The sequence below is a fragment of the Xenopus laevis genome, chromosome 5S (assembly GCF_017654675.1).
Source record: "Xenopus laevis strain J_2021 chromosome 5S, Xenopus_laevis_v10.1, whole genome shotgun sequence".
NCBI lineage: Eukaryota > Metazoa > Chordata > Amphibia > Anura > Pipidae > Xenopus > Xenopus laevis.
The window spans coordinates 132,697,360-132,724,728 of NC_054380.1; the positions used below are offsets into that span (position 1 = coordinate 132,697,360).

Genomic DNA, 27,369 nt, shown 5'->3' on the forward strand with positions numbered 1-27,369 from the left:
GTTTTGTAATGAAAAGTCACATGATTTTAAATATTCGGTTTGGCCAGGCTGAAGGATTTGGCCGAATCCTGCTGAAAATGGCCAAATCCTGGCTGAATACCGTACCGAATCCTGGCTTCGGTGCATCCCTAATTCAGACTATTCCTGGTTTTGTTTTTATCCCATAGTTTTATTTAAAAGGTTCTTGTGCTCTTTCCATGAGCCATTGCTGATATGAATTGTACAACGATATTATAACATGGAGGTCCCGGTAACCCAACCATAGTCCCGAGGATATCCCTTCCACAAATAATAATTTGCCTTCAAATCTTTTCATAATTTGCCTTCATAAAAATGATCCCCTAAAAGCCGAGCTTTTCGTGACCTCAACAGTATGAAAACCACTGCCTTAGTGTCTTCTGGAAAGTTCAGCTGCTTTTAGAAGTCAGCATAAATGGCTAAAAGCCCTACAGTAAGGGGAATGCAAAGACGCAGAATTCAGTTGAAAATCTTTTAGATATGGACAATTATTGAACATAGGAATTTAGTAAAATATCTAAAAAATCTAAAAAAAAAAATACATAAAAAGTTCTGTCCTTCACTTTCAGTCTGCATTTCTACACGCTATGTTCCAATCAGAAAACTTGTCCAAAATAAATAAATAAATAAAGGCATCTCGAGCACCCTTGAGTTCAGTATTCTTCTCTTTGTAACAAAGGGATCTACTTAGCGGTGCATTTTACCTTGAAACATGTATGCAGACAACAGCTATGAAAATGAATAACTCACCGTCAAGTCTACAATTGTACGATTCCTGCTCCGAGTTGCTTTGTGTTGACTCTGATGTTTTCCCATTTTTATTCACTGATTTTGCCTCACTAGTGGCGCCTCCCATGGAACTTCATTCAGGATGAATTTGTTGGAATGGGAAAATTTCATTCAATGTGTTGTAATTTAAGAAAATATTTTCTTTGGGCACCTACTGGCTGCCATCCAATGTGAAGTGCAGTTAAATGTATGCAGGGAACTCAATACTTTGCATCTTCTTGTGGCTAAAATTTTTTGGCATCCACCCACTTACCTCTTAATCTGGACCAGTCCTCCTTCTCTTTGGCCTTGGGTAGCTGTCAGCATGGTGGGCCACTGTCTTCTTCCTCAGCTTCCTAGTCCTTTTCTATATCTTAGACACACTCTCAGACTTGGCACATATGCAGTACACAACTTTTCAGTAGAGTTTTGTTCTTCGTCTACACCATGTCTGAAGAGAAGCATGGGTTTCCTGATAAGCTAGGGGAAGATGAATGCACCCATCCTGCTGATTACTACCCTGGACCTGTGTGTTTTTTTTAAAAAAAGAGGAGAGCTGTCCTACAGTAAAGGCCCCCATACACGGGCCGATAAAAGCTACTGACAGAGCTTCAATCTTAGAATTACTGCAAGCAGACAGGAGCCATTTTGTTGCAATTTGCTATTAGGGCAAATTGTATATCACCCTAAAATCTTGTGTATGTACCAGAATAGGGGACCTAATACCCATGCACAGTGCCCTACACAATGAGTGTGAGGAGAGCAATGACATAGAAAGTGCTGAATGGAAAGGGAAAGTAATTGACTGGCTCAGGCATAGAGGCGGGGCAGGTAATATTTGATTGACAGCTCAGATATTTAAACACCTTTATAACAGGTATGGATGTTTTAATGAAATAATAATTGGGTTTCATGTTTAATTTGCAAAGGACTTTTATTATACAGCTTTATATGTGTAGGTGACATGTCCACTTCAAACCTGAATAAACCAATATGGAATACCTTTTTAAAATAGTGTTGTTTTTGGGGAAATAAATCATTTTTGTATATGTAGGTTAATGATGTTCTAGAACTGTGGCCCCTGGAAAATATTAATCGCATTAACAGGGTGTTCTGTAAATAAATAATAAAATATAAGACCCTAGCTTATTGTTACATATACAAAATTGATTTATTTCCCCAAAAACAACACTATTTTAAAACGGTATTCCATATTGGTTTATTCAGGTTTGAAGTGGACATGTCACCTACACATATAAAGCTGTATAATAAAAGTCCTTTGCAAATTAACTTGCACTCAGATTCAGCACACGGAAAGGCATCTTTTTCGGTTTGGATGATAATTCAGCTCGTGATTGGCCATTAGATGTGACAGCCTAGAATTTGTTAAGCAGGTGCCAACTGTCATAGCTGGATATGTGCTGGGGGGGCATTGACCTGGATACGATACAATATAAATAGCTAAACATATTTCATGATTATTTATTTTCTAGATAGGGCAGAGAGCTGGAAATGAGGAGGCTGAGGTAACACACACACAATGATACACATGTACACAATAGCAGGAAGAGGGGTGGTAGGCTTATAACACACACGTTCAAGGTGAATATTAGAGAGGAGCCGGCATTTTTTCTATTGAATTTACTTAATCTAATGGCTAAGGTTGACTAAATTAGAGGCAAATTGTTATGTAGTAACAGGAGAAAATATTGCCTTGTCCCAATAACCCATAACAACTACTGCAAATAACATTTAGGTTTCCCAGTTCAAGAAGATGTAGAATAATGAAGTTGTACTTCTGATGGGTCGCTGGGGATACAGCACTTTTGTCCATGTTTATACTGTGCCGACAAGAAGGCAACAAATCCAAAACAAGAGATAAAGGTGGACAATTGAGCTTGACTGGTAGAATATTTCCAGCAGCCTAAGAAGTGCTGTCCTCTCTTCTTGTCACGTTTAAAATGCTGCTGGTGGGATGTTGCCACTCTAGTATTTTTCTCTATAAAGGTATGGGATCCATTATCTAGAAACCTGTTACCCAGAAAGCTCTGAATTACTGATAGGGTATCTCTCATATTCTCCAAATAGCCAAATTGCTTGTACATGATCCCAACTAAGATTTAATGAATCCTTATTGGAAGACAGCCTATTGGGTTTATTTAATATTTATATGATTTTCTAGTAGACTTAAGGTATGAAGATCCAAATTATGGAAAGATCCGTTATCCGGAAACCCCCAGGTCCCAAGCATTCTGTATAACAGGTCCTATACCTGTATAAGTTAGTACATATTTTTTAACTTTGCTTGTGTTTTTAACAAAATTACAAAATATGTTATAGGCTAATTTGTGTTGTCTAGGTCATAAACTGTCGTCTTAATAGAAGGCAAAGGAATGGGATCCAGGGAGTAAATGTTGGGTCCATGCTTACAGTTTATATTAAATACCATACAGATGATAGACATTCTAGTGAATGAAACTACTTTTAGTTGTTTTGTGTAATATAGTTTAGTTAGCCAATCTGGGCAGCTGTGTCTGTGAGCAGCAATTTGTATCACCTCTTTTGTACTGATTTTTAAAATGAGGTCCTGGATTTGGTTATTGACACTATGGCTAGTGGTGGATACATCCAAAAGAAGCTTAAATGCCGAGTGTGGTTAAGAGAGTTATTATGACTGCTTGGAGGTTACAAAAACCAGATTACTGTCTCACTGATGTGGATATTAATCAATACTTGACTTTGAAGTATTAAAGTGGACCTGTCACCCAGACACAAAAATCTGTATAATAAAAGTCCTTTTCAAATTAAACATGAAATCCAATTTCTATTTTTTATTTAAGCATTCATAGCTGTTGTAAGCTCATTTAAAAATCTCAGCTGTCAATCAAATATTGTCTGCCCCTCCTCTATGCCCGTGGCATAGAGGCGGGGCAGACAATTACTTTCACTTTCAATTCAGCACTTCTTAGATGTCACTGCTCCCCACACATTCCCCCAGTTCTCTTTACCATATAATTGTGTGGTCAGGGCATGGAGATGGACATCAGGTCCCCCATTCTGGTGCACAAACAAGATTCTGAGATGATACAAGGCTTTTCTTAATAACAGTGTCCACCAAATGGCTGCTGCCTGCTTGCTATAATTTTGAAATCCCAGACTGAAGGAATCAAGATTTAAATAATTTATATAGTGTAGTTAAAGTTCATATTCCTTGATAATCTGATAAAATAGGATTTTGAATAATTTTTTTGGGTGACGGGTCCCCTTTAATAGTTACTTTTTCTTATGTCCACCTGAGAGTAGAGATGTAGAGTAACAATTCTGCTTTTACTGTATCCTGACAACTCTACATTGCTTAATGCTGTTCTTGGACAAGTGGAATGGTCCTGTTATGGGTCACTCATTGTAACACTGTCACCCACTTGGATTTGAACCAGGGACCTTCAGATAACTGTGGTTCTTATTGTAGCTCAAGCCTGCTTGTTCCCCAGTGTGCTGAATCCTGTTACTTGACTTCGGTTACTTGACTCTTTGTCAGGTTTGGCCACAGGTGAGTGACTGGCAGGTAGGAGCTGTGTAACATGGGTAATACACAAACATGGCTTAGCGCAATACACAAATAGGGCAGATGACATTTTATATGAGTAAGGTGATTTATTAAAGGAAACATTAAAGCAGGTTAGATGAAAGTTTAATGAAATACACAAGTCCTATACCAGGCTAATGGTCAGAGGCAGGTGGCAAACTAGAACTGTCCAACAGTCCAATAAACTGGCAGAGGGTCAGAACTGGCAGTGAGCAAGGGGTCTCTGGTAAACAGGCCAAGGTCAGTAGCAGGAGGTCAGCAGTAATTAGTAAAGGGCACAGAAACTAGGCAAGGATTAGGAACCAGGAACAGGAAACTAGGCAGGGGTCAAGCAGGAACAACATGGTAGCAGGCTGTAAGGCTTTATTGATCGAGCAACTGGGAGTTGTTTGTAACAGGCTTATAAAGCCCCTTAATTGATCAACTGATAACACTTGACGAGGTGGGTGGAGGAAGAAAGCAGCAGGGAAAGGTAACATGACCATCCAGATAACTGACCCACGCCAACTCGTAAAGACCCCAGTGGCTCAGTGACTTAATGCAGGCATAGTTCAAGATGCAGTGCAGAGTTCAATTTCAGACTATACCTGACACCCTACTTGTTTATTCTGGTTCCTTACCTGCCATAGTCTTGCCCCCTTCATTAGTTTCCTGGCTTTGACCAGTAACGTAACTAGCAGGGTGCGGGACATGCACCCCCCCCCACCCCCCTCCGTATGTAATTTTCCGGCCAGCTTCAGTGGTGCGTGAGCTGCCAGGGAGTTCTGAGGGGGTACGGACCCTGGTCCAATCGCGCACCCCTGCTCCCTCGGTAGTTCCGCCACTGGCTTTGACCCTGGTTTGCTATGCGTTTTTCTTATGATTCTTTGGTTGGTTATCCTGTTCTGATCCGTCCATCTGAGTACACTTAACTCCCGACTCCTTTCCTAAGTTTTAAGGTTGTCTCTCATCCACACTCACCCTAGCAGTAAGATTTGGCAGAAACCAAGAACCAGGGCCTAAGCCAAAGGTGGCTGTTATAGACAGAAGAGCACCTTAGACCGAATCCAAACTATCCCCTGCAGTTTGGAATTGTCTTGTATGACACTCACATTTGTTAACATTTAAAGGGCATGGAGCAACTGGTGAAGCTTGTAGTTGGCCACACAAACTTCTCTATGACCTATGTAGCCACAGAGAAAGGTGCCAGTGATGTACAGTATATTCAAATTTGAGAAGGGGTTAGTTTAGAGAACTATATTCCACTAATGAAATGACCCAATGACTGCTTAAAGCTTTATTATATATCTTTATTATATGACACAACGTCTACACAGCTTGGTATTAGCCAAAACTGATATCTAAGGTTAATATGAGAGTGATACATGCTTTAATTGAGTGATTATTCTGTGTAGAGGAAATCTTACACATGTTGCACTAAAATTAAATTAACATTTTTGGGGGTTACTGTAAAAAGCATTTTCCATTTGTTCCTTTTTGCGTGCTCTGCTGGATGAAGGGATTTTACCACTGGGTCTACTGCATTGTTAATATTCACCGGATGAGCCTTCAGTCAGCTCCAGATTTTCAAGGGACACATGGATTTTCAGTTTGTGTTTATGGAATCAAAGTTGCATCTTTTATCTGACACTGTGATGTCCCCAGTGCACGGGGTTGTGTTTTGATGCTGATGGCCATGCATGACTTCCACTTTATTATCAGAAATGTATTCTTTTAGAAAGCTTCTATACTTCACATGGGGAGAAAGATATGAAATTATTTTAAAGCAGTTTCTTGTTCACCAAGAAACTCCAATTGTGTGCCCCAGAACCCCGCATGAGCACAGGTGGACCCATAAGTGCTTCTGTCATTTTAATTGGCTGTGCACAGCTGGAACAGGCATTTTCTTAAAATTCTAACCAATTACACGTTCTGGAAAATGGCAGATTAATGCTTTACCAGAATAGAAAAAAATACCTGATGGCCTCATAATGCAATTTATGGAATAATGTGCATTGTAATATCACACAAAAGGAAGCGGGTGCGCATTAGTAAATATTTCTTTTCTTTGAATTTACAGAGGAAGGAAATTGCCCGGTAGCACAATGGCTTTTTACATTTTATTTGGCATTATTACAAATAACAATCCAGCTCTTCAAGAACATAAATTATTAGAAAAATTAGATGGTTGGCTTTGAGTGCTGTATTGTAACCATGAAATGCTTTCACCTATCTGGAAGGTTGGTTTATGATTTCAGCTTTATGCTGCGTCGTTAAAGAGCTTGGTAATTGGGCGGGTGTTGATGCTGTGAGAGAGCTGGGGCTGGAGGGTGGGGAGTTTCATTTTTAGAAAGATAACTTTAAAAAAATGGTTTCCACAGTTTTCTAAATATTTTATTTTATTTATTTATATTTAGTAGTCTCTCCAGCTTATGCTAAATTGCTTAAATTCCCCCCTCCTATTATTTCTATTTGTGAATGAGAAAGAGTTAGTTAGAAACAGTGGCGTAACTAGAGTGCGCCGGGCACCCCTGCAAAAAAACCTTCAGAGAGGTCTTCGGTATTCCGATCCCCATCCTCCCGTCCACTTCTCGCCTTCCCACCCCAACTCCATCCAACATCCCGGCAGGCTCCGGCAAAAATGTCAAATTATTATATTTTTTACATGTTCCTTTTTTTTGATAATTAAAGAAAAAAAATCAGTGCCACCCACTGAAACCAGTATATTGATTTAGACACGTCACATGCTCCACTCTCTTTTAATAGTTTGACGTAGAATTGGTTCTCACAAACCCTATGTGGGGGCCTTCCAAGTCTTTTCACCCATTGCATCCAATCAGCATTTAATAGTCTACTGTTTGAAACCAAGTAGCTAATTGGTTACTATTGGTTACAAGAGTAATATGAGTTGGTCAACGGCTGGGCAGTTAAAATCAAACAGCAATAGGGAGCCACCATAGTTTGCCATCCAATCACAAGAATAGACATCTAATAAACCAATCATTCTTATACAAGCGTTTTCATTGTGTATTTGTTCAATTCTGTCCATGGCTCCTCTTCAGAGAGAGACCAGACAGACTAATAAACGTGCTGCCTCCCATGAGCTGATGATTTAAGGTCTTCAATAACTTGTTAGGTTAATTGAACACCTGAAACACACACACAACACCTTGTACTTTAATGCACTTGTTTAAAGGTTGGTGAAGTTAATGCAAGCAAATAAATATATATTTTCTTACCAATAACAAGCTTTTTTCCCTTTCCTCTCTCATTACCATTTGTTTTAATGACTTCTTTACTATTTCAGGAGTATCTGATCCTAACGTTGCAGCTTTCCCTTATGCATTGTTGGCCAAATCCAACAGCCTCAGTAGCTGACACTAATTGACACTTCCAAATGCAGGCCTAATTCTGATTCCAAATTGTTTAGCACTTTATGCAGGAAAAGTCTTGAACACTCCAAAAGGATGGCTGCTGGCTTCCTGTGGCAGAACGGGATGACTCCTTACCCACCCCTCCTTCTGCTCTAACCATTTTTGTCTGTCGACCTTGTCTTGTATTCCCTTTCCAAAGCATCTCCACTAAGGTCTTCCTTTGAGTGCCTGAAGGGAACAATATATTTTTAGACCATTACTTCTTGAATGTGTGCCATTCCAACTTGATTCTTTTCCATTTTATACATAGATTTTATCAGAATGAGAGGGTTGGCAAATGGCACAGGAAGGATAGAGCTGAAGGGCATATGTTTTAGGGCTACACCTCGATCATCCATCTGCTTCTGAACTGTATTGGTACCAGTTTAACAAAAGCTGGAGGAGGTAAAATGGAAATCCCTTAAGGGTGGTAGGAGTTGTAGAAGACAATAGTCGTAGCATTGCAAGTTCAACAGCCCTCTATTAAGAATGGGCCCCAACATGGTTTATCCTGGCTCTTGCTCCAAATATACTTCTGAACTGTATTGGTACCAGTTTAACAAAAGCTGGAGAAGGTAAAATGGAAATCCCTTAAGGGTGGTAGGAATTGTAGAAGACAATAGTAGTAGCATTTTAGGTTCAACAGCCCTCTATTAAGAATGGGCCTCAGCATGGTTTATCCTGCCCCAAATATACTTGGAATCAAATTATATCATATTTGCTCCTTTATACTTGTTGGGGCTTTTGTTGGCTCTTTAACACATTCTTCACTCATTCCAAAGTGCAGCTGATGACTAAGGATTAAATTGCAATAGTGTGTATTCTAAATGCACGTACATATATTATGAAGAAATACTTGAGATCAGGTGTTCAGCCTGTAATTGATTTGTGAAGTTTTTTTGGAGCCTTCAAGCATCTGAATGGGCATATCAACTAAAAGGCACCTAGTCAACTCAAGGCTTGGAGCTTCTTAAACTTGGGTGCATGACTGTAATCCATAAATCTTGATAGGATTCCACTCTCCTAATCATGCCTGTGTCTCCTTGAGGCTGCATAATGCAGTTTCGGGCTAATTACCAGATCTGCATGATATATTTAAGAATGTGGGTGATAGATTCCCATAGAACGAACAAAAAGACCTTCAAAAAAGGTAATTTTAACAAACAGCTTTAGATTCATAGAAGTGTATAATATCTTCCATTCTCATTTAGTGTAACAATAGACTTCCAGATTAGAAGGAATTTTAGCCTGTCAGCATATCGGCTCCAATTGTTTAAATTTCTGCTGCATAATTAATGCTGGTATAAAAATGTATTGTTTCCCTTTGAAAACTAACATTGTCGCCATTTTCATTAACTTCGGCTCATACTTTTTCGTTTTGCTCCTTTTTTTTTTTTTTATTTTGCATGAGAGTGCAGAAACCACTAGCAATAAAGCCCGTGTTTTGTTTTAGTCGTGTGATTTTTATTTCCTTTAAATGAATTCAAAACTCGCTTCTCTTTCAGATCCTGTTAAAGATCAGTTATTTAAAATGACAATTTTCTTCAAATTACTTCTATCAATGAAGGAAATTAATGAAGTGTAAAGTGTATGTTTTTTTCTTTCTCTCGACTTGCCCAATATTGAGAGAGCTGGTTTGAAAGACGATGCGGGGCGACCTCTAAGAATGTCCTTGTCTGATATTGCCAGGTCATCGAGAGACACGGCCAAAAATGGAGAGAAGCTGGAGTTGACTATGTCGAACATAAACGCTGCAGTCTTGGAATTGCTGCTGGAGTTTGTCTATACGGGTTCTCTCATAATAGATTCCGCAAATGCAAAAATCCTTTTGGAGGCAGCAAACAAATTTCAGTTTCATACGTTCTGTAAAGTCTGCATCTCTTTCCTCGGTAAGCCACATTGCCTGCATTCTCCTCCCTAATCTTGCAATTCTTTGTCTATTCTGAAGGATAAATCACACAATCATTATAATTGTTTTAGTTAATCCTTTTGTTTTTGTCTTTAATGTTTCCTTTAAGAAATGTTTATTTTTTTATATATTTACATCTATATGGAGGGAAGGCCTAGGCCAAGAGGAACCTTATTGAAGAGCACTGCTCCTTTGTATCTTGGAGGAGTCATTTATGAACACAAGTTCAGTGTACAATGTGCAATTATGGAAGCAAATCACCCACAATGCAGTGGGTCCCAGGGAAATTGTGGCCTCATTCTGAATTGCACCAGCTGCTATTGTGCTTGCGTTTTGGTGCAAATAAGGCACAAGTTGCACTCCATTTTGGTGTGGGGGTTGTACCTGTTGACTCAACCTGCTGTGGGAACCCTGGAGCTTCTGCCAGGTGTAGAGTGGCAGTAGTTCCAGGGCTTCCCTGCATCTATGGGTGCAGCTGTGCACCATTCATCATAAGATGTAGGGCGGTGTATTGGCCACCATGAGGAAGTGCAGGAGAATTTTGGATTCAAGTATCTTAAAGGGATACTGTCATGGGAAAACATTTTTTTTCAAAATGAATCAGTTAATAGTGCTGCCCCAGTAGAATTCTGCACTGAAATCCATTTTTCAAAAGAGCAAACAGATTTTTTTATATTCAATTTTGAAATCTGACATGGGACTAGACATTTTGTCAATTTCCCAGCTGCCCCTGGTCATGTGACTTGTGCCTGCACTTTAGGAGAGAAATGCTTTTTGGCAGGCTGCTGTTTTTCCTTCTCAATGTAACTGAATGTGTCTCAGTGGGACATGGGTTTTTACTATTACTAGTGTTGTTCTTAGATCTACCAGGATCTGTTAGGGATCTGTTATCTGGTTAACTTCCCATTGTTCTTTTGTTTGGCTGCTGGGGGGAAAAGGAGGGGTGATATCACTCTAACTTGCAGTACAGCAGTAAAGAGTGATTGAAGTTTATCAGAGCACAAGTCACATGACTTGGGGCAGCTGAGAAATTGACGAAATGTCTAGCCCCATGTCAGATTTCAAAATTTTATATAAAAAAATCTGTTTGCTCTTTTGAGAAATGGATTTCAGTGCAGAATTCTGCTGGAGCAGCACTATTAACTGATTCATTTTGAAAAAAAAATGTGTTCTACATTGCATTTTAGAGCACCCACATTTGCAGGCTAAATCTGTAAATGACCTTTGGAACATACGATTAGTATTTAGTCACCTGCCCTGGGTACAGTCCTATTTGGGTCATAGAGAGGATCATATAAATTATGTCCAGTACAGATTTCTTTTAATATCTGCATGATTGCCTTGGTTGAGCAGTGTTGGGCCCATTTGAGGACACTGTTGACTTACAATTAACTGTAGGGAACATGTAACATTGTTTATTTTTGTTGTTGTTTTTGCTATTAAAGTTTCATCACCAAGGTGTTACTGCTGACATTGTAGTAAGCCTACCTCACCTCGCTGTTCCTTGACTGCCCAGGCAAATCAATGACAAGGCTGTGTTGGTGTTAAAAAGTAAAGAGACTTTCTTTCCTCACTTACATTCCCACAACATAACAAGTAAGCTGCCCATCTAACCCTAGTTGAATAGGATCTTTAGATATGGAGACTTAAATGTGTTGCACGTACACCATTAATCCATACCAAATAACACTCATCTCCTAGTGTTGATCTAAATACTCATCAATCAATGCCCCAAATAATACATCTTAAATGCTAGATGGCACTTTACATTCAATAAAGCCAAGTTATTTTTTTGGTGATGATCTATTTCATCGAATTACAAAGTCTACAGAATGAAAACAGATATGTACAATCATAAATCACCAGAAATTACTGGGCAAGGTGGAGGAGGGACTGGAGATTATAAGGAAAATGTTTCCCTAAGGCTTCCATTCCAACGAGCCAAGAAACTCTACTATTACACTGCCGCTCGCTCTAATCTTATGATAACAGTCATTTAGAAAAATGGTTTGTTTAATGTTTTCTGCATCATGGAACAGGAGAGTGTGAACAGCACCAAGTGTTCTATGTATATATATATATATATTATATATTACTTACAAAATACTTACAAGTAGGGCCTATTGCTTTTTTAAACTCCACAGTTGACCTTTGTTTCCTAGTATATTGCAACAGTTAATTTTTACATTAGAAATGTTTTGAAAGCAAAGAACTACTGGATATAAGGCAAAGATATCTTGAGAGGTACATATAGTTTGGAGTCCCCAAGAATGGTTAATATAAGAAGAACACATGAGAAAGCCCTCTCAACACCTTTGCTTCTTGAATGTGGAGGCAGTGCACCCAACATGAGATTCATGGTTGACCATTAACTGAATTTAGACAATTTTGCATCTTTTGCATCTGTGCAGCAACCAATCAGGAATCAGGTTTACATTCCTTGGATGTATCATTTACCTGAAGATAGGTCAACATGTTGCAGATTGAGAGGAGAGATGATTGGATGGGGACTAGGGAAACTAAAGGTCTAGGAGCATATTGGTGGGCAAATATGGAGAGCAGTAATGATTGCAGGTTGTGGGGACATTGCAGTGGAGTAACTAGATGCTACTGGGCCCCACAGCAAATTAATTTTAGGGCCCCCAACATTTCCAGAGGTTGTCCTGTTTTACCAATATATATTGACATTTCTCATTAATTAGGGCCTCATAGGCCCCCTATACCTCCTGGGCCCCCCTGCAGCCGCAGGGTCTGCTTCCTTTGTAGTTACGCCCCTGGGACATTGTAAACAAAGACTTTGGGTAAGATTTTATAAGGAACTTTCATGAGCACCAAAGTATATTACAGTGAGATGTGGGGCAGTGGAAGGGTTTCTCCCATTTGATTAAGAGGACCAAAGAGAAACAAAGAAATGTATCTTGGAAGGAGAAATATTTTAGGTATCATTTAATACTGTAATATCATCAAAAAATATTTCTTTTAAAGCGATTCACCATGTATTTGAGGAGGCCCAGGTGCTCTGCCCCGAACCATCAGCATGAGGGAGCGGACATCACTGTATTGTTTGTAGGGTAGGCACTCAAAGATCAATCCTCCAGGCAGTTGTAGTAAAAAGGTATTTATTGAAGTATAAGTATGGATTACAGTCTTTCACGTTCTCACAACACTTAAACACGAAATGCGTAAGGCTGTAATCCATACTTGTACTTCAATAAATACCTTTCAACTACAACTGCCTGGAGGATTACTCGTTGAGTGCCTACTCAGCAAACAATGCGGTGATCATTTAATAGTGACCATATTTCTTGTTCTTCTGTGTTAACATGGATTTACTAACACGTTGTCACTCAGCCGGCGAATAATACTGGGATTCCAATTGTATTGTTATTTTCTGTAGAAAAACAGTTGACTGCCAACAACTGCCTTGGGATTTTAGCTATGGCCGAAGCGATGCAGTGTGTGGAACTATATAACATGGCCAAGGCCTATGCCCTGCAAAACTTCCCTGAGGCCGCCAATCAGGACGAGATCCTGAATATATCCAAGGAAGATTTTGTCTCCTACATCTCCAACGACAGCCTGAACACAAAAGCTGAGGAATTGGTTTATGAGACGGTGATAAAGTGGATAAAGAAGGATCCCGGAAACAGAGCCCAGGTAGGAGAGATGGATGGAATTATGGGTCAGCCAATGCGTTTGATTTTTGGTTATTTAGGAATGGAAACTATTAGGCATCATAATAACACATTTATATCACTTAAATGAATACCAACCTAGCAGACATCAAGGAGACCTTCCTGTAGCATAGTCACAGACCTGAAAGGTTTAGAAATATATATATATATATATATATATATATATATAGACTCGGGTCTATGCAATGATCATTAACTTCGGGGAATAATGTATATCGCAGTTCACTTCTAAAGGGTCGATTTCTTTTAAGACAAAATGTAACATTTGGTAGACATCAACAATTGTCATCAAATGGTCTTTGCCACCCTGTGATCATTATATTGTCAACAGGGACTGATCAACCTGTAGCCATGAAACGTTAATATGGCTAAACCAATTTATAGCCAATGAGAGTGTTAGAATTTTAAAAGGACTAGACCACCCATTGCCTTTTAGAAGCTAATAAAGTCCACAGAGTTAGACCGACCTGAAGCCAATCAGTTTAATTGAAAATAGAGCCAATCCTTGACCAATAGAAACAGACCTGTAGGCTGTTGTATTATTGTGGGACATCTGAATGTACAAAGTCCAAGCCCTTGTTCTCTGGCCCTAAATACCCACCAATACCCATAGGAAGCCAGTGGTTAAAGGATTCTGAGCATTGAACTACCATTCACTTCTTTAGAATGTGTTTCTTGTTTTCATTCTCCGATCCAAGAATAATAGTTGGAAAAGCCATAACGAGTCTTAGGTTTTTTACAACCTTTTAAACTTTCCTTCATAGTGAAATATATCAGTCATATTTTTCCTTAGCAGGTCTATAACTCCAGCTTTTATTATTGCTTTAGAAAGCTTTCTGCCGCCTCCCTTCCTCCACGGCTCTGGAACCCCCAGTGAAAAGATTATAAATTCTTCTATGTGTCACTGTGGCTCCTTCAGCAACAGCTTAGATAATGTTTATGTAGCAAAGCAGGTTGGACCCTTCGCATACCAGTCTGGTTCCACAACACAAAGATCTGCTTGTTGTTTGTGGGGGAGGTGGGGGGTTTCTTGCATAAAAATTGCTCTTATTTCATTTTGCTTCATTATTAGAATTTTTAACTTGCCTTTCTACCTAATTTATAAAGCTGGTTCCCCGGGCAGCGTTCACTGGGGGGCACGATGTTGCTTTATCAGTTCCAATGAAAGAATATGTTGGTTGTAAACAATTCTGATATTGCACAAGTCTGTTATTTTCTTACCTTGGCAGTGCTGTAAAAAAATATATGCCACTTATAAATATGGGTTGCTTTCATTTTTTGTGAATATTTAATAATGTTCTGCACAACTTTGATAGTCAGGGGCTAAACCTGCCGAGGACATCACCACCATGACCCGTGCCTCCTTTGATGTATCTGTCTAAGCCCTTCTCTGACATTATACGATGGGGCTGGTTGGGCAAAACCTTGGGGAAAGTAAATTCCCGACCTGCTTATAAATAAACACCAATACTGACTGCTACAGGAACCAGGCCAGCAGATAAGGACTCCTGATGGTCCTGATGGTACCCTGGTACAACCGATTCCATGCTCTCAAACTATCAGATTCTCATGGTCTGCTCTCCCCCTGCAGGGAAAACTTTTAACCTCTATAGTGAAGTATGTTGCTTCTCTGCTCTACCCCTTCTCTCTCTTTAACCACCAGAATTTTCTGCTCTACCCCTTCTCTCTTTAAACTCCAGAATTCTCTGCTCTACCCCTTCTCTCTCTTTAACTACCAGAATTCTCTGCTCTACCCCTTTTCTCTCTTTAACCACTAGATTTATCTGCTCTACCCCTTCTCTCTCTTTAACCACCAGAATTCTCTGCTCTACCCCTTCTCTCTTTAAACTCCAGAATTCTCTGCTCTACCCCTTCTCTCTCTTTAACTACCAGAATTCTCTGCTCTACCCCTTTTCTCTCTTTAACCACTAGATTTATCTGCTCTACCCCCTTTCTCTCTTTAACCACCAGAATTCTCTGCTTTACCCCTTAAGCTCTACCTCAGCACTTTTCATCTTTGAAGGGAGACCCTACAGCAGAGCCATGCCAAGTAGTATTTCCAGGCCCAGATGTACCAGCCCGGTGCCCCCAGGCCACACTCACAAGTCTCACACTCACCTCACCTGAACACTTCCACATGCTCTATCCCTTCAGCTCCCCTAATACACTTTTGCACATTGACAGTCTACCTTTTTGGGGACTCTCTTGCATTCCTTCTACATATGCTGATAATAGTAATCAGCCCCCCCAACTGCTGCTTCCTAATCATAGAAACCAAATACCATGCCTATTTGTAAAACCTTCCCTGCCCTAGAGTAAGGCACTTTGCTTCTCTGCTCTACTCATGGAGAACATTTAATCCCTAGAGTGCAGTGCAGGACACACGGGTAGCTTTCTGTAAAGTAAGACTTCTGGATTTTATTTGTAAGCTTGCTAGGAGCTGCTGGTAGTCTATATGGCAACCACAGTAACTAACAAATCAGCATGATTTTAAATAAATATAAACATGTTAATAGAGCTAAGCATGGACTAAAACATTTGAACCCTATAATTCCTCTTTTTATTGTTAGGAGCCATTTTGAGGGAATAAGACCAACGTCAATCCAGGACTTGTAGTTTAACTGCAGTGGCACGGTATAACAATGTATAATTTGTTTTTTCATGAATTACATTCTGTAGGTTGGGGGGCCCATAGTAAATGCCTTAACCTAAGAATAATCTGAGTATTCCATTTCTTAGAAAGGGGTTCTTTCATGCAGCTTCTTCCATTTGTATAAATACAAGGCAGCCCCCCAAAATCTATAGATCCCTAGGGGAATATTGTGCCATTGATTGAGGGAGAGTTAGCCGAGAATAAAGTGCCTTTGTTCTGAAAGAATAGCCAGCGGAAGACAGTTTGAGTAATAACATGTGCTCCTTATTTACAGTTCCGCAGGTGCCCTTGTGCCTTTCTCTGCATACACATGGCTGTACTTTATTAGCTGTGGGCTTGGCTCTCCTCCTGAGGGTCATTTCACTGCTCCCTTCTATACCCCACGAACAATGTGGGTCTCCATAAAAATATATTGCATGAAACAGTTCATATGTAAAAAAAAAAACACGGAAAAAAAAAACATTTTCATAATAATATACTTTTTTAGTAGACCATCACAATATGGCGACTCAGGGTAAAGGTGGCCATACACGGAGAGATCCACTTGTTTGGCTATGTCGTCAAACGAGCGGATCTCTCCCCGATATGCCCACCTTGAGGTGCCCAACGCTCGGATCCTAACGAATAGTAACGGGCGGGTTGGGGTGCCAATGTTTCAGTTGGGTCAAGTAGACTTGGCTTAGATTCCTATAGCAGAACCTTTATTATTAAGACTTGGAGTATTTTACATGATGTTCATGTGGTTTTATAAGTCTATATAATTCTCCCTATAAATTAATAAATAAGTTCCCCAAGCCTTTAAGCCAAAGTTGTTGGCACAGTTATCTAAGCCAAGTCTACTTGACTCAGCAAACATATTGGCTGAGCTTATCCTTCATGCAATGCCAAATGCACAGTAGTCACAGGTTCACCTGTCGATCCCTATGCCCAATAATATTACATAAATACAATCCATGGCTGCATTTGACTTTGGTGCCCTCTGAAACACCCCTCCATGTCACTATAACCACGCAGATATCTCAATCCTATTCATTAAATGATTATGATGTTTTTTCAATCAACAGGATAATAAAACAAGAGCTGTAATGCCTTTATTACTGCTTGTCCTTTCCCACATCATATAAAAGACATCATTTAAACACCTGCAAACCACTAATTATTTTCTCTGAACTTTTGCCACATTTCCATGGCAACAAACTATTGAATTTTACTATTATTGGATCACCGTTGACCCCTTAAATCTAACACTTTAATGGCATTCTGCAACACCATAGTAACCCGCACAATAAAACTGTCTTGCCAATCATAATTGCACCATTTGCCATCAATAAGGTCAACGTTCACCTTCTGCGCAGACACCCCCCCCCCCTTAACGACTTGGAATTGTTTAACCAGAGTTGTCGCTGAATTCCAGTGCTTTTTTAATAATATTTTTGACAAGGCTCATACAGAGCATTAAGAATGTTTTCAAATATTCATCCATTAGACTGAAAGGGCTAATTGTTACATTGTAACAGTGACTAACGAGGCTCAGGGAAAAGCGCATGTTCCTTTTACCGTATCTACGAGCCTTCTTCCAAAATCCGTCAGTCCCTACAGGGTTGGCTTAATTGGTTAAGAAGAAAAGCTGTAATTAAGTTAAAGTGGAAATTGCAGGAGCCCACAAATGGTTAATTCTCATTAAGAGAAACTAAAGGGCAAGTTTATGATTAAGGAATCTTGTAATCACGCATAGATTGAAAGTGCGCTCTTGATTGGAATTCGTTAAGGAAGACGACAAATATTTTTGTATAGTTAATTAAATTGAATTCTTCTTCATCTAAGTAGAATTATTTGTTCTGTTCTACTGGAGCCACGCGGTGATTGCACAGTGTTTATTCATTACTATAAAGTTCTTTATAGCAAGAGTCGATACTGAACTGGTGAAGGCAATGGCAGCCTAGAGATGAGAAATGAGGCCCCATCCTTAGTGATGGGCATGAATTTGCGAGAATTCCCGCGAATCGCTGCTGGCGAATAAATTCGCAAAACCGCCGCGAAAATTCGCCAGTGAAAATTGCACCGGCGTCCAAAAAACGGAACCAAATGCTGGCATCCGTTTCGCAAATTTTTCACCGTTTCACAAATTTTTCTGCGAATCGAAACGCCCCAAATTCGCCCATCACTACCCATACACTTACATTAACCAGCTTTATCCTTTGAATCCAATGGGGAATTATTGAAGGTATCAGTGAAGGTAAATATCCATGAAAAGAGAACACAAGTGGGATATACAAGCTCAGCTTCTGGGAGGAAATAATGAAATTTGAACTCTGTCCAAATCTTGAGCATAATTATACATTCATCAGGAAATTACAGATAATTTTCTATATACCAACCCAGCCATCTTGACTCTTGTACCACCATCCCAGAGAGAGCACCAACCATTGCTGAGGAGCTGTAGTTGTGTATAACCGTTATTGCTATGAGTGGTATCTGGATCTAGTGCAGGAATTAGCAATATTTGAGCTACAGCTCCCAATATCCCTTGCCAAAAACCTTTATTCTAATAGTCTGTGTCTTTTCTGGACAACTTTGAGACCTGACTCATTACTATTGTAGAGCTGGGGAATCTCTAGTCTGGTACAGTAAGCTCAGTATATAAAATACAGCATTCCTAGACATATATTTTTTTAGACTTTTTTTCTCTTTTGAGAGACCCTTCCATATATTCTTGGTATTGGTCCTCTACAGCAAATACGGCCAAACTGCGCCAATGGGGGGACGGGCTACTTTCATTGTAGGCCTCCTGCCATGGTCTTCTACTGAAGCTGACTTGCCACTGCTCTAAAGGCATAGTAACATACAGTATTGGGATGAGTAGTTCTGCAGTTCTGGAGCTGGTGAGACAGTTTTAAGACAAGATCACAGTTTAAAGTGCTCAAGAGCTGGGAGAAGAGATCATGGTGCAGCCTGGAGCTGATCAATAGTCATGGATATCTTTAAAATCATTCCCTTTGATTTTCTTTTTTTAAAAATTAGAATCCCACCACCCCCTTGTAAACCTTTATGTACCTGTCCCTGCCAAACTCCAACCCACTGGCTGCTGTTCTCCAAAGAGGCTTAGTGTTGCCCTTAGTTGGAGGGGAGAACTCCAGGAATGGAGGAATAGGGCGAAATGTAATAACAACTGCAAAGTTTGCCCAGTTGTAATATTGTATAGGTGACTAATCTTGTAGCAAGTTTTGTATTACCTTCGTATATAAAACTGTATTCCGTGTTTGCTATTATGTATATATGTATATATTTAGTGTTATGTAGAGATAGTACATGAGCTGGTGCTGTACTTCAGCAATACAGATCAACAGCTGTTTCCAATTATAAATCCATGTCAGCAGTCTCCGCAACAGTTGCATGAAATCAACTGTCTGAAAGAGAAAATAAAGAAGCAGATGATGGAGAAATAGCAAGCGATTAGGTCATTTCCTATGGCGATGAAAGCAAACTACTGTGTTGGGCGCCTTCAGCACCTCTGGTACATCTGGAGAAGCTTCATATGAACTCCCATCTTCTGCTTGCTGAGAGTTGGCTAATTATCTCTCCTGCATGTATTTTTCTGATTGGCTCGTTAGGGATTAGCCAGTGAAATGATGGCTCTGAATAGGGCTCTACTGCCTCTAAGATATGGCACAAAATAGCAGGATATCATCTTAAGGATTTAACAAGAACATGGAAGGAGTGGAGATGGGTATTAACTTCAAGGAATAAAAATGGGTGGCTTATGTTAGTTCTTTTAGCCTTAGATACACAATGTGGCCTTGTGATATTGCCCAGGTACAGGTATGGGCCCTGTTATCCAGAATGCTTTGGACCTGGGGTTTTCCAGATATTGTTTTTTCCATAATTTGGATCTCTAAGTCTACTAGAAAATCATGTAAACATTAAATAAACCCAATAGGCTGGTTTTACTGACAATAAGGATTAATTATATCTTAGTCTGGATCAAGTACAAGCTACTGTTTTATCTTGGATAACTTGGACGAAATGGAGTCTATGGCAGACCACCTTTCCCTAATTCAGAGCTTTCTGGATAACAGATTCCATACCTGTATTAAAAGAGACTGCTATGGTTAGATACCCACATAAACAGAACGTGATAAATCATTTTGCCAAAATGGACCTTCATAAACATCATCATTTATGTTGACCACAAGGGGTGCTGGAAATGTTAAGACAATATAGCAGTGACCCAGTATTGGTATACAGGCAAATATATAGAGAAGCTATACCTTTGCATTTGACTTTCTATTTACAAGAAAATAAATGGAAGATAAAGGTACCCATCATTATAGGATATTTTAACTTTAAGATGAAATATGATGAAGCCTTCTGCCTCTGGGACTCTGGGTGCTTAAATGGTTTGATTACACCCGCTTTCTGTAGGAAAACTTCCACTAATGGTCTCTGATCGATAGCTATTCATTTTGCTGGCATTAACCAGAAAGTAGCATTGAAACTGTAGCTCATCAAGATCTGTGATTATTTCACAAACTAAACAGACTTTTTGTATAGAGGGCCACCAGCTATATCTGTACCCAACTCAAGTTTTATTATGTAACGTTGTACTTGGAAAGGTTATTTATGTATCAGTGGGTTTTTCCTCTAGGAAGTGCCTTGCTTTTGGGTCTGTGATATTTCTAGAAGACATCACCTACTGGTTCATAGGGTGGTACTCATGCCACCAGAATGCTCCTAACGTCTCAAAAGACCTAAGGCAAGAGCCAGCAACTAGACGTATACAGGCCTTGGATAATCCTGTATTACGTGAGAGAAATTGGTGTTTGCCGCACCTTCTAACCAAATGTCGCTCCCTAAGGAAGTCCCTTAACCGAGAGCCGATGAGCCACTCGGTATAGATGTGCTGACAAGTCCTATAAATAAGAAATTAATTCAGTGCTCAAAGAGAGAGACTATATTAAAAAGATGCAAATCTGGAAATCACAATCACATTGAGTTGGGTTTTTCATGACCAGCCCAACAGGGCTTCTTCCTCAAGGGCACCTACACCCCCATGGGCTGCCGCGCCCACAACTCCCAAAAAAGCTGCAACCTGGCCACCCCACATGTACCTTCCAGTCTTCCTGCAGCCACAATTGGACTAGGGGGAGATCAGGAGGCACCCAGAGAAGTCTAAGGTGTGGAGCAGGTTTGGGCAGGGCCCACCAGGTTTTTTCCTGCCCAGCCCAACCCTGTTCATGATCCCCCACAGTAGAAAGGGTTGGGAAGTAGCCAGTTTTATGCCAAGGAGCAGCTTGCTGAAAAGCGAGTTAAGAGAGCTTTCTTATACTGTATATATATGAAAGGCTTCAGTTGGCTGCCAGTCCACATAAGAACTACCAAAACAGGGGGGTTGTGGGAGCACTCTAAAGGCTTTAAAGTATATATATAAGTATAATAAATGCTATTGCATATGTACCCAAAACAGGGGTTATTTTGTTACAAAGTTATGATCATAAAATTGATAAGCCACCATACCACGTCATGGTAAACCCCGAATGGCGGTCCCTAACTTGTTTTATATTTTATGTGCATTTTAGCATTACCTGTAATCAATGTCCGTTGAACGCTGTTTTTTCACTAAGGGCGTTGGTTGGACAATTCCTCTCCCTTAAAAGCCGCATACTGGCGGGGGAGGATAGATCCTTTTCACTGAAACCAAGGTTCAACAGACACTGATTACACTGAATGCTACTATGCAGTAAGACTTTTTATACTATGACCAGAGGTAAACAAGTTAGGGACCGCCATGTGGGGTTTACCTTGACGTGGTATGGTGGCTTTTCAACTTTATGATCATAACTTTGTAACTAAAAACCCCTGTTTTGTAAAACTTACTTTTGAGACAGGGGCCCAGGGAATGTGCATTAAAACTAGCACTTCCATTATACTTAAATATACTATTACTTAGCCTTTAGAGTGCTTCCACACCCCTATTTTGTATTTTGCACATAAGAACTACCAATAGCAAATCACAGCTGATATTGGGCACCACCAGGATTTTTTTGCCTGTATTTGTTGCTCTCTAATTTTTTTTTTTTTTTTACATTTTAAAGTGACTCATGGGTAAAACAAAAAAGGTTGGGGACCCCTGCTAGAGAGTTTAATTAGCTGTAGTCATTTATGGTGAGGACAGATACCCAATGTACATGTCTGTAAGGTCCAACCCTTCACAAACTCTGCTGCAGTTGATTTTATATGGAAATTGAATGCATCACGCTAAGATCGTCTCATTTCGTTTGTAACACAGATCAGCACTGAAGGCTTTTATTGAGGTGCGGAGAGATTATTGTGTTATCTCCCGAATAACAACTTGCCCAGATCAGTAGGGGGAATTCTGTAACGACGAGGGTAAGCTCCCACTGACTCGAGTAACCTGCAAAAAGAAGAATCATAGAAACAAATATACATTTACCAGGCCATTCTCTATTTAGGGGAAAAAAGCTCTGGGGACAACGGGTGTTTGCAGTTATAATTTATTTATTATAGCGCTATTGCTGGGAGGAGGCCACAGGCTAACCTTAACCAACACTCCTGTTGTAATTTCTATGTTAAGAATTTTGACTCATGTATTTCAGCAATTCCTGCTGAAAATGATAAATGATATATTGATTAAAAGCTGCATTTTACGTGCTTGAGTGACGTGGGTTTTCCTAGACTGGAGTCTAATTACTTCTCCATAGAACAACATTTACATTCTCCAGCCATAAACTCATCCGGGTCAGATTCTGCCCTGAAGAAGTCTATGGAGACGATCTGCTATTGTATTTCATCTAGAAGGGAACAGTAAGAATGCAGAGAGGATTGGTTTAATTGACATTTGTAATTTATGCAGCAACTTCTTTGTGCTTTCATTAATAAAGGTGGCAGAAAACAGAATAACAACACGTTACATTCAGAATTCATCATAAACTGTAAATGTATAAATGCTGAAATGGAAATTTCTCCTCTTTAATTTGAATCAAGCTCCAGGGCCTTTTGGAATACACCCATTCATTGGAACCATAATGGTGTCACAGTGTTGACTGCTGCAATTCCAGTTTTCAAGAAGGGAATGTGATCTCAAGTGTTGGACTGGAGGGCTTATGCCGCAGGGCCCCCCTTTTCCCCCTGGGTCCCCTGCCCCAGTCACAACCCCCCACTGACACTCGGACATTCATGTTCTCTTGCTGAAACATTCTAGAAATAGAAAAAGGGACAAAAAGATTTGACCATGCCCATTTTTGTGGCCAAACCCCATAATTACCATGTTCATTTTACAAAATCTGGCAGGCTATGAAACTTTGAACACATTTCTGTGGTTTTTATGTGTTAATACAGTCTTGTAGTGATGTGCGGGCCCGCGGGTCAGATGGGTTCGGGCCGACTTCGCACCCTCATTTGTGGTTGTCTGGCCGGTCCGGGTTGGGCTCTTCTTCCTGCTCTCCCCGCTGGACACCTTGCACTGCCTCTGCTTCTGGCTTCCTTTTTTATAGACACGTGCCTGCTTGCCCCGCCCCTTTTGTGACATCATCAGCGGGGTAGGCACAGGCCTATAAAAGGAAAAAGCGGGCCGAAGGAGGGCGGTTTAGGGTCGGGTGGGGGTCGGATTTTAACCGACCCGCACATCACTAGAGTCTTGCTAATGAAGGTGAAATGCCCTTTAAGTTGCAAGTCGGTTTCCCCAAGAGACCTGCTTATTTTAAATTGTTACAATGTCTTATTTATTTATCAAAGATTGTTACAAAGGTATCTAACTACTGTATATATTCTGGGCTCTCTGCCAAAGGCGAATTAAGTTAGAAATGTTGTACCTTTTTCTGGCTGTTCAGTGCAGGAGATCAAAGAGAAAGTTGAGACATTTCAGTAACAAACCCTGGACTGCAGGCTGAGCTGTCAACAGTGGCGTAACTATATGTCACTGGGCCCCACAGCAGATTCAATTTAGGGCCCCAAAATATTGATACGGTGGCCTGTTCTACCCAGACATAGTAAAATTGGCTATTAATTAGGTCCTCACTGGGCCTCCTATTCTACTGGGCCCCCCTGCAAGCGCAGGGTCTGCTTCCTCTGTAGTTACGCCCCTGGCTGTCAATATCGGGACTGTCCAGCGAAAAACATGACAGTTGGGAGGTATGCTGCACCAGTGCCGGGTCTCAGGCAGGAACGGGTCTGAGTAGAATGGGATCATGAAAACAGGGACCCACAGGGATTTTTTCTAGTGTCCCACCAGCCAGTCTGACTCTGGTGATCTTCCACTAGAGATTGCAAAGGATTAGACCAGGGCTAGGCAACCCGCGGCTCCGGAGCCTCATGCGGCTCTTCATCCTGCTTGCTGCGGCTCAGTCTTGCGGCTTTTCCTGTCATGTCGTCTATACAGCCCTTGCATCTGCTCAAGAAGCCGCCAGCAGGTGCAAGGGTTGTATAGACATCCCAGGCAAGACCGAGCCGCAGTAAGATGGTTCATCATGGTCCTTACCACGGTCACACACTCAAGACAAGAGAGAAGCCTCCAGAGTTCAGCTGCAGCAGGTGCGAGGGCTATAGACGTGGATTTGACGCATATTTTAATGACGTCTATGGCCGTCGCCTTTAAACAGATGAGAACACTAGCATTTAATTGGGCTATTCCGTGTTTAATTTATTTCAAAGTAGGCCTACACATTGCACTTTTGTTGTTGTAACAGTTAAAATTAAAAAAAGGTTAAAACTCTTTTAAAAGTTTATAAGCGGTGTTATGTTTTGCGGCTCCAGACTATTTTTCTTTAGTGGAAGAGGGGGCAAAATGGCTCTTTTGATAGTAAAGGTTTCTGACCCCTGGATGAGACTGTGGATGAAAATATATTTGAAGCCTTGCTGTAAATCCTTAATTTAACAGTAGACCAAATGATCAGGTCTGGCTGGAGAGCCATTCAGATGATTGCAATGGAACGTTACATAAGTGGAAACTCTTGTCTGTTCATGATTAGAATGTTCAGTCCCTATTATGACAACGAGGGCTCAAGTGCCCAAAATGGACAATCCGATCAGTGGAGTAACTAGATATAACTGGGCCCCATAGCAAATTATATTTCTGGCCCCCCAAAATGTTTAGCGGTTGAATTGTTTTACCATTATTTATTTAAATTGTATCTAAATTAGGGCCTTGTGTGGATGCTAAAACACATTATATATATATATAGCTTACTAGGAGCGCTCACAGGTCTTAGCAGAAAATCTATTGTGCCTACAATAAATATTTTTTGTATTTTCTGCTAAGACCTGTGAGTGCTCCTTGTATGCAAGCTATGATTACTGACCTCTGAGAAATGCACCCAGGCGCTATTTCACAATTATTATATATATATGCTATACCTCCAGAAGAATCCGCACTCACAGGATTTAAGAATACAAAAATTAATCTTTATTTTCAGAACTTCAGCCTAACGTTTCGGCCCAATCCACTGCCTTTCTCAAATCCTGTGAGTGCAATTTTTTGCTTTGTTTGATATATATATCTACTTCTAACCAGCACCCAGGCATTGCTATGATTTTATATATATATGTATATATATATATATATATATATATATATATATATATATATACAGGGGCGATCCGTGGGCTGCTGCCACCTGAGGCAGCAACCCCGATGCCGCCCCCCTCTCCCGAAAGGGGCCAAAAGGGGCGGTATCGCTAGTGCAACAAGCGCGTACTGCGCTTTCTGCACTAGCAGAGCAGAATTTCCAGTGTAAAAACCGGACATTCGGCGGCTCTTAAAGTTACAGGAGGTGGCTTTTTGCCGCCCCTTGTAACTGGCCGTTCACTGCCGCAACGTGCTCACAATGCCTCATGGCAGGAACGGCCCTGTATATATATATATATATATATATATATATATATATATATATATATATATATATATATATATATATATATATATATATATATATATATATATATATATACATTTGCAAAGATGAAGCTGCATTTGCTGCAACATATACGTCCATTCAACTTTAACTTCCCGCCGTATGCAAATTAGGCAACGTTAGCGCAACTTCGCTTGCCTCAGTAACTAGTGCTACTTTGCCAGCATTCGGAGCCCTGGATGCAACTTCGGATTTTAGGGAATTACCGTTGTCCTGGCGAATCTACGCCTGGCGATGTGAGCGAAGCCGTCGCTGGCGAATTTTCAGGGTTTGTAAATTTGTCCCATGAGTCATGCGCTCATTCTAGGGATCCCTAGTATCAGACACCCCACACTTTGCATTTTGGAGGCATCCAGTGTTTTGGTGCAAGGAACAAGGAGCATTGGGCAAGTATTCCTTTCTGCTCAGTTGCATTGTTAAATGTCAGTTCTACTCTGATTTTTTCCTCCTGTGAAGCACTTTTCCTTGACTCCAGAACAGCAGCATTTGCTTGTGACCACAAGAGGCGCTGTTTCATAGAGATCTATGGAGAATGTCGTAGCCAAGGGAAGCAGTAAAGCTGTGAATAAACCATTGTACCATCAGCAATAGGCAGAGAATGAATGTTCTGTGCACATAATATTATTATATATAAGCCTTATACTTTGTTTATAAAAAGAAAAGCAAGATAAATCCTACTTATATGCAGAGTCTGTTTTTCCCTAAAGAGTTGTGACAGTTACACAAAACCCTTTTATTGCTGTGGTTGGCGCCCCTCTCCCCCTGCGTGTACCTCCCAGCGAGGGTCATTAATCCAGCCTTGTCATCGATTGGATTTCCAATAAGGTACAATAGGAATAACCTGGGGAATGATAGCACCACTGAAGAATGTGTTAGACCTGGGAAATCAAAGGCTTGGGCTAAACGCTCTGCATCCTCTCCGAGCAAACTCGCTTCCCCCCGAGCCGCCCGTGATAAATTGCAACTATTTGCTTCCTGCCAGAGGCACAAGAAGAAGGAACAATTATTAAAGAGAAATTATCATTATTTTTCTTGTTCTGTCGAGCAAACCTCTGTGTAACCATGAGTGAAGTAATAGAGTTATAGAATGCGTGCCTCTTTCTTTTAGAGAGATGCATCAAATGCTGCCAACTTATTAAAGGTTTCTTTTTAATCTTCTAAAGTGCTGTGCTATGGTTTGTGACCCACACTACATGTCATTGTTGCTGGTCTCATATAAAGAGGCACTTTCTCCACACCCATGGCCTTTCTCTTCTAAAAAACACAGCCACATGGTGGACTGGTTCACATCGCTTCCTTGCAAACTGTGTCCTGGTTGGAACTGAACCTAGGACCCAAGCATGAGGTCCCAGGTTCAATTCCATCTGTGCATAATTTGTATGTTCTCCCTGACTGTGTGGGTTTCCTTTCACACTGCCAAAT

At 40.4% G+C, this 27,369-nt stretch overlaps 1 protein-coding gene across 1 annotated transcript in view; it reads left to right on the forward strand.

The window, feature by feature from the left end:
- Window positions 1–27,369, forward strand: part of LOC108718261 (kelch-like protein 29) — a 610,001-nt gene that overhangs the window by 483,177 nt on the left and 99,455 nt on the right. Inside the window, exons 8-9 of the mRNA XM_041565068.1 lie at window positions 9,454–9,653; window positions 13,071–13,330. Coding sequence (XP_041421002.1) covers window positions 9,454–9,653; window positions 13,071–13,330 — 460 coding nt within the window. The remainder of the gene's footprint in view (window positions 1–9,453; window positions 9,654–13,070; window positions 13,331–27,369) is intronic.